The 7,703-nt window shown below is 58.1% G+C and overlaps 1 protein-coding gene across 2 annotated transcripts; it reads left to right on the top strand.

The window, feature by feature from the left end:
• The first annotated feature begins 559 nt into the window (after nucleotides 1-559).
• MRPS2 (mitochondrial ribosomal protein S2) lies at nucleotides 560-6,227 on the top strand. 2 transcript variants are annotated; one of them, XM_032979629.2, is made up of 6 exons: nucleotides 560-662; nucleotides 776-867; nucleotides 2,814-2,966; nucleotides 3,519-3,660; nucleotides 4,981-5,231; nucleotides 5,419-6,227. In XM_032979629.2, the coding sequence occupies exons 2-6, from the start codon at nucleotides 828-830 to the stop codon at nucleotides 5,733-5,735; spliced, it is 903 nt and encodes a 300-aa protein (XP_032835520.2). In that variant the 5' UTR covers nucleotides 560-662; nucleotides 776-827; the 3' UTR covers nucleotides 5,736-6,227. The 2 variants fall into 2 exon arrangements, with proteins under 2 accessions (XP_032835520.2, XP_032835521.2); XM_032979630.2 differs by having other exon boundaries at nucleotides 564-657.
• Nucleotides 6,228-7,703: the final 1,476 nt, after the last annotated feature.

The raw sequence follows: 7,703 nt of genomic DNA, 5'->3' as shown, positions 1-7,703 counted from the left end.
GTAGAACAGGGGAAGAACATACACACTGCACTCCACTCAGTAGAACAGGGGAAGAACATACACACTCCACTCACTCAGTAGAACAGGGGAAGAACATACACGCGTGTGTGTGCGCTCGCCACTGCGTGTAGCTCGCAGTTAGCGTGTATGCGAGACAGACGGGCGGCGTGCACGCGAAGTTGTTCACGGAGCCCTTTAAACCTGCTGCGGGGCACCTCCTCCAATCGGCTGCGCGCGTGCGATTGGTGCGCGGCACCGGGCAGGTGAGCCGGGTCGAAGTTTGGTGGCCACGCGCCAGCCCTTTAAATCCTGCCCCGAGGAGCCGCAGCGAAGGAGGGGGGGGGGAGTCGGTGAGCAGTAACCCTCCCCAGGACACGGAAGAGGGGAGCAGTGGAATCTCACATGAGCGAGGGGACGGGTGGTCAGCCTCTCCCCCCGACACGTTCACACGACACGCATATAGGAACTCCCGAGTTGGGAATCGAACCTCCGTTATTGGACGCCGGGCGGCGCTGGTGGACAACTTTTGAAGCTCCAGGCAGCGCTGTGCTACGGGCAGCAGGGGGCAGTGCAGCACAGATACGCGGCACAGTGTTGTGCTGCGCTTGTGCTGCGCTTGTGCTCACCGCCGTCACGAAGCCCGCACAGACCAGCGTGGTGAAGTATGGTCTAATGACTCCATGACCTCCGTGGGGGTGGGGGGGCTAATATAGCAGTAGAAAGAGCAATGCTGATGATGCTGGAAGGTTGATTGCGGAGGTTTTTTTCCCTCCAGATTCTGGCATCGCGTGCCGGGCGGTCACGTGTGGGAGAGTGACGTCGGAGCAATGGCCGCCCCCGTCATGTCGGCGTGGAGGTCGCTGCGTGGTGAGAGGCCCGGGAGTCCCTGAGCCCTGGGTCCCCTCCCACTGGGTCCCCTTTCCGGGTCCCCTTCCCCGGGTCCCCTCCCACTGGGTCCCCTTTCCTGGGTCCCCTTCCACTGGGTCCCCTTTCCCGGGTCCCCTCCCACTGGGTCCCCTTTCCGGGTCCCCTTTCCCGGGTCCCCTCCCACTGGGTCCCCTTTCCCGGGTCCCCTTTCCCGGGTCCCCTCCCACTGGGTCCCCTTTCCCGGGTCCCCTCCCACTGGGTCCCCTTTCCCGGATCCCCTCCCACTGGGTCCCCTTTCCCGGGTCCCCTTTCCCACTGGGTCCCCTTTCCCGGGGTCCCCTCCCACTAGGTCCCCTCCCACTGGGTCCCCTTTCCCGGGTCCCCTCCCACTGGGTCCCCTCATCCTGAGCCTCCTGTCCCAGGGTCCCCTTTGCCCATGCCCCTCTCTGCCCCTGGGTCCCCTTTCCAGGGTCTCACCCTAAGCCCCCTTTCCCGGGTCCCCTCCCACTGGGCCCCCTTTCCTGGGCCCCCTTTCCTGGGTCCCCTTTCCTGGGTCCCCTTTCCTGGGTCCCCTTTCCCGGGTCCCCTCCCACTGGGTCCCCTCATCCTGAGCCTCCTGTCCCAGGGTCCCCTTTGCCCGTGCCCCTCTCTGCCCCTGGGTCCCCTTTCCCAGGTCCGCTATCCCTTGGGTCCCCTTTCTCGTCTCCCCTCGCCCTGGCTCCCGCCTGTCCCTGTGACCCCTCTCCTTAGGGTCCCCTTAATCGGGTTCGCCTTCCCGATTCCCCTCTCCCTGGGTCCCCTTTGCCGAGGGTTCCTTGAATAGGGTCCCCTATTCAAGGGTCCCCTATTCAAGGAACCCTCAACAACCTGGGTCTCGTATATACAAATATAAACTAAACTTTATTTTACCAGGTAAGGCCCACTGAACTTGTTTATAGATCTTTTTTCAGAATTGACCTGGCCACAAATGAGAGCTCAACGCAGTGGCTTATCATGTGGACACAGCGTTGGTGTACGGTGATTTTTTTCAGGAATATGTTGCTGTTTTTTTTCATGGACTTTCTGTTTGCACAGTCACACAAAGTCACTTTAAGATGTTTTTCTTGTTCGTGTTTTTGTTTGTTGCGGTTACACCCGATTCAAGAGCCGAATGGCTCACAGGGCTATACCAAAATAAATAAACTGAAACTGAACTATAGCCGCCGAATACTCTAAACGTTGATTTTAAATGTAGATGAAAAATCCACACGACAACGGCCAGAAATGGCGAGAAGCAAACTCCAATTATACAGCGGGCACAACCTGAATGGTCAGGCGAGGTAGTTACCGTCTCACCAAGACACTGAACGTCTTTTGTACCGTACGTAGCCAACCGCGCTAATTGGAGGTGCGGGCGAAGGACTACAAACTAAACAAGTGAGAAAGAAGTTCGTTTTCATTCGACATGATTTAAAAGTTCATAGCTCCAGTGGTTTCTTAATATCGGACGGAAGAGTGTTCCAGACGGCCACAGAAGAGCATCTGAAAGTGCGCGATGTGGTTGACCGTCTTTGTTCAATGGCCCGCCAAAAGCTGCTGCGAGGATGACCGCAGTTCACGTGATGATTTATGCTCCTTGGCGAGATCAGCGATGTCTTGTGGTTCATGGCTTCGTGTGTGCTCGCCGTGGTGGTGAGATGTTAACTCCCGCGCCTGGTATATGTAGAAGGCCGTGGGTTCGATCGCAACCCTGACCCTTGCTGTATATTTTGAGTCTGCGGCGTCTCTCTCCCCGTGGTCGCGTGGATTTGTCTCCGGGTCCTCCGGTTTTTTTCACTCACGTTTCGAAACGTCACGCGTTTAGAGAATTTGCCTGCAGCTATATATTTCCACGCGATAAGCCACTTCGTTGAGCTATCATTTGTGATAGCCAGGTCGTATTGTTTGTTTCTATCTCCCGTCGGCAGGGCTGGCCAGCCTGCTTCCTGGTGTGTCCGGAGCGGCGGGGAGGAGGAGCGGCGCCGCCGCATTCACCACGGTCCCGGCAAGGCCGGCACAGCGAGCCCTAGGGCCGGCACAGCGAGCCCTAGGGCCGGCTCATGGGGGCGGCACGCCGGCAGGTGTGGGGGTGGGGGGAGCGTGAACGAGGGGACACGGAGCCTTCAGGAGAGTGTGGCTCAGTATGATGTGGTGTGTCTACATGTGTGTGTGTCTGTACCTGGTGCGGTGAATAAACATCGCCACTGGGGAGACCAAGGTGGCCGGGCGGGCGTGGTGTTGTCCATCCACCCCCTCGTGTACTGTGCCGGCCTTGATAGGTGCTCGCAAACAGAATTTGCCACAACAGTTTGTGAAGGCTATACGGGGGATCTTTGTGTCGGGAGCGATAGCATAACGGTCAGCGCGTTGCACTGCGAACTCGGCAACCCGGGTTTTGTTCACCTCAAATGAGTACCTAGTGCAGATGTAGTAAACATCGCCACTGGGGAGACAAAGGCAGCCGGACGTGGTGTTCACCACCAAGCCCTCGTGTGTCGTGCCGGCCTTCATAAAAGTCTGTTAATGCTATACGGGGGATCTTTATCTGTACGCAATAAGGCGTCTGCGTGCGGGCATATGGCAGAGCTTGTGAACGCCACTTCGGGGTTGTGAGATCTTTGTCTGCGTGGCAGAGCGAGAGGCCGAGTGGCAGCGCCGCGTGCTCGAGGAGCCGCTCAAGCACCCGGACTTCTTCCGTGTCTCTGAGCTCGTGTCCCTGCGCGACCTCTTCACGGCACGCGTCCACCTGGGCCACAAACGCGGCTGCCGCAACAGGTAGCCTCCTCGTGCCACCCACGTGTCTCTCGTTAGGGTTAAGTCAACGTGGTGGTGGTGGTTTTGTGTCACCCTGCACCACCACTCTGATGAGATTGTCACGTTTGCACAGATTATAGTCTTCTCGCTATGATGGCCCTGCGTCCGTGAACTAAATGCCAATGCGGAGGTTCTGTTGCTGCTGCTCGCCACAACGAGAGGGCTTCAGCAGAGAGTTCGTCCCGTTTTTATCTTGCTCCTCTGTTGAAGGACTGGAGACCACAGGAGTTTGCTATGCGGTCCAATCATAACAATGTGACTGTCTTTAATGTATCTCGATAGATGTTTACAGATATCTCTTTCTATGGGTTTACTGTATGGTCCATAGGTTGGGTTACCTGGCCACAATTGTACCACTGTAGCTGTGTCTTTAAATTTCCATTCATGGAGATGTGTGCATCGGTAATTATTATTCAGAATATATTTTTATCGTGGAGGAATCGGATGTGCCCTAAATCTCTTTTCATAGATGTACAGTGTATCTGTAGTGACATCGGGGATGGCACTGTATGGTGGCGGCTCGGAAGGGCCGTGGCGTGTGATACACCGTCATCGCGTAGCCCCCGTGGCGGGTGTGGTACCAGCCCTCGCGGGGCTTGGTGAGCGCTGGGATAGCGCGGGCACCACGCGTGGCGTGCGGTGGGGTCTCCCACGAGGGGGAACGGGAGAGTGTCAGCCCAGGGACAGGGTTGCCCAGGGACATGGCACTCTGGTTGACCCTGCAGACACGTGATCTAGAGTGTCCACAGAGAAGGCCCCAGGTGGGGGGACAAGGGGGTGATCACGTGTCCGGAGAGAGCTCTCGAGTGGGATCGAGGGGGAGCGAGAAGGCTCCAGAAGGAGGGCGGGGCCAGGGGCGGAGCGGCCCCGACCCGTGGGGGGATATAAGGCGGGTCCCTGAGAGGGACCGGGGTCGCTGTATTCTACAAGCTGGAAGCTCTACATCTCAAGCTGGAAGCTCTACATCCTACAAGGCAACCACGTGGTTGCGGACCCGAGTGAGGGCCCGACCCTTCGTAGCAGTAACTGTGTATAGAGTAGTTAGCTGAGTGGTCACCACCCTAGGTTGTATCTGGTGAAGGGGCAGGTCACCGCTTTGTGTTACGCGTTACAAATAAATGTTGCCTCTAAAAGGAACAACGTCTGCGACTCAGTTGGACTCACTACATATCGATTAGATTCTGACCGAGACAGCTGCTCCTCATCACAGGTGGCTTAGCGACGGATGCAACTTGACCCGAATCGATCTGACCTCTTGACCCCCCCCTCCCCCTCCAACAGGTACATGACCCCGTACATCTACGGCTGCCGGCTGGGTCAAGACATCATCGACCTGGATCAGACGCTGGAGCACCTGGTGTCGGCGCTGAACTTCACGGCGCATGTGGCGTACCGCGGCGGCGCCGTGCTGTTCGTGACAAGAGCGCGCCAGCACGTGCACCTCGTGGAGGAGACGGCGCGCGCGTGTGGCGAGTTCGCCCACGCGCGCTACTGGCAGGGTGGTTTGCTCACCAACGCGCCGGTGCAGTACGGTGAGCGAGCCCTCCTCCCTGCCCTCCCCCCCCCCCTCACCACGTTCCGAGCAAACACCGGGGATGGGGAACTTGTGGCCATGGGATGGACACGGCCCACGTCACCTCTACCTGTTTCCCCTCTCCTCCTCGCGTCTCCCCCCTCTCCTCCCCTCCCCACATCTCCCCCCTCCTCTCCCCCACGCAGGCGTGGGCGTGCGTCTGCCGGACCTGCTGGTGTTCCTGGGCACGCAGAACAACGCGTTCGAGCAGCACGTGGCCGTGCGCGACGCCGCCAAGCTAAGCGTGCCGACCGTGGGCATCGTGGACTCCAACTGCGACCCGAGCATCGTCACCTTCCCCGTGCCGGGCAACGACGACTCGCCCAGCGCCGTGCGCCTCTATTGCGCCCTCTTCCGCGCCACCATCACGCGCGCCAAGGAGCGCCGGCGCCACCTCGAGACGCTGCACCAGGCGGCGAACGCCGCCACCACCGCCGCCGCCAGCATCGCCACCGGGAGTTAATGGTCGAATCGGCCACCGGCAAAAGCAGGCACTGCTCTTGGTGAAATGGAACTCTTGTTCATTAATTGCCGCCGGCGCGACCGCCGCCAGTGCTGGTGGCAACACTGGCGCCACCACCGCCACTGGAAGTTAATGGCTGTGCCTGCACCAGCGAGGCGTAGACAGCTCTTCCCGGCAATTTTGGATCTCCGCATCACCGACACCACTATCACGGCCACCAGGGCCTGTGCACAAGCGCCGACACCACAGCCAGCTCATTAACGGTCGAGCCTGCCCTCGCAATGTTGCAGCTTAATGTTGTCGTTGTACCAACACCACCCCTGTGAGCCACACAGTGGCGGTGGGGAGGGTAGTTTGCGCAGCCATCCGGGCGTTCGAGAGGCCCCGAACTCCCGATTGTCCGTCGTTTCGCGTTTCGTTTTTTTTCTACATTTTCCTCAAAATTATTCGAATAAAGGAAACTGGACGCCACCAAACGTGCGTCGCCCCACATGCGGTCGTCCAGTGTTGGTCACGCAACCCGAGGAGGCACCGCATACATGATGGGGGGGGGGGGGGGGGGGGGTTGGGGGAAACCACGCAGACGCATGGAATCGGCCGTGATACGCCCTACAAGCGTGGGATGTTTAGCGAGCGATGGGACTGGTCGCCAGGCGCGGTGGGAAGTGGTCTCCAGCCTTTTCTCTTGTCACCCGGTGGTGACAACTCGAGAGAGACCAGGTTAGGAGGTTCATTTGCACTTCGGAGTGCTCCTGGGGTGGCCAGTCTGCTGCCAGCAGGGGGCGGCTGGTTGCTGTGCGCGAATGACGTCACAGGGATCTTGAACATCCTCCGAGTGAAGCAGACGATGCTTAGTAGCACCACCACTATTACCATGGTTAATACCATGGTAACGAGGGCGGTCGGTGGATTTCAACCGTGAACCTCGGCTGACGTCCTCGGGCCGCATCACCGGCCAGGTGTACGGCCACAGATGACGTCCGTGATTTCTCCGTCCACGGGGAGATTTCTCCGTCCACGGGGACGATTCTCGTCAGCTCGCGAGAGTTCCGACCCAGGACCCTGCGTCTCGTGACACCTCGCATTAGCACGGTTGGCTACGTACAGTGGGAAAGAAGTTCTACATACAAACAACTTGGATGACAGTACAAATAAAATCACAACGCTGTCCGCCAGATTGTGCCGGTTAGAGACGAACGGAACGTTTCACAACGGCACATGACCGGGGGGGGGGGGGGGGGGGGGGGAGGGGAGTATTTCCACGCGAGATCACTTTTTAAAGAGCTCAGTTGGCCTTACTTGGTCAACTAAACATAGTTTGTGTTTAAATTTAAACCTGTGGAAGGAGTTTCAGCCTTCTCCTGTGTCTCATCAGCAAACCGGTCTCACAAATCGCACATCTGGCCCCTCACAGAAGAAAAACAACGCTGGCCCACCCCACCTCTCCCCGCAAGGTTCGTGTTGTTGTGTTTTTAAACATTCTTTATTGTTTCTATTTTTAAAAAATCGTCTCCCGTGAAAAACGTCGCCCACAAACGGCCGACCTGCGCGCTACCCTGTGCCGACGCAGCGAAACGGAGGGGGCACGGGGAACGCCTGGACTGCCAGTCACTCCCAACATCGAACTCAACCCCCATAACTTCATGGGTAAATGTATACTTGATTAAGGTACGAACCGGAAACAATGGAACAGACGACCCGAATCGCAGGCCAGGATACTTGGAATCACCTCGTGGCACACAAGGGACAACTGCCACTGGAGGGTGTGCCCTTACAGACGTGTTGAGATGAAAAATTGCCCCAGCGAATAGGAGCCCGGCTCTCGCCAACCAACGAGTCATCGTCGTTTGTAACCCGGTCATCCTCAAACAACCCAATGCTAAAAGAATCGCACTGCAAGTGACTCGGTTGGGATCACACGGCAGCAGCAGCAGCATCCTGCGAAAGACCTGGCAGGACCCTCCTGAA

The sequence above is a fragment of the Petromyzon marinus genome, chromosome 74 (assembly GCF_048934315.1).
Source record: "Petromyzon marinus isolate PM22_M1 ecotype Great Lakes invasive population chromosome 74, UKy_Petmar_22M1.pri1.0, whole genome shotgun sequence".
Taxonomy (NCBI): Eukaryota; Metazoa; Chordata; class Hyperoartia; order Petromyzontiformes; family Petromyzontidae; genus Petromyzon; species Petromyzon marinus.
This window is presented reverse-complemented; position numbering and strand designations above follow the sequence as displayed.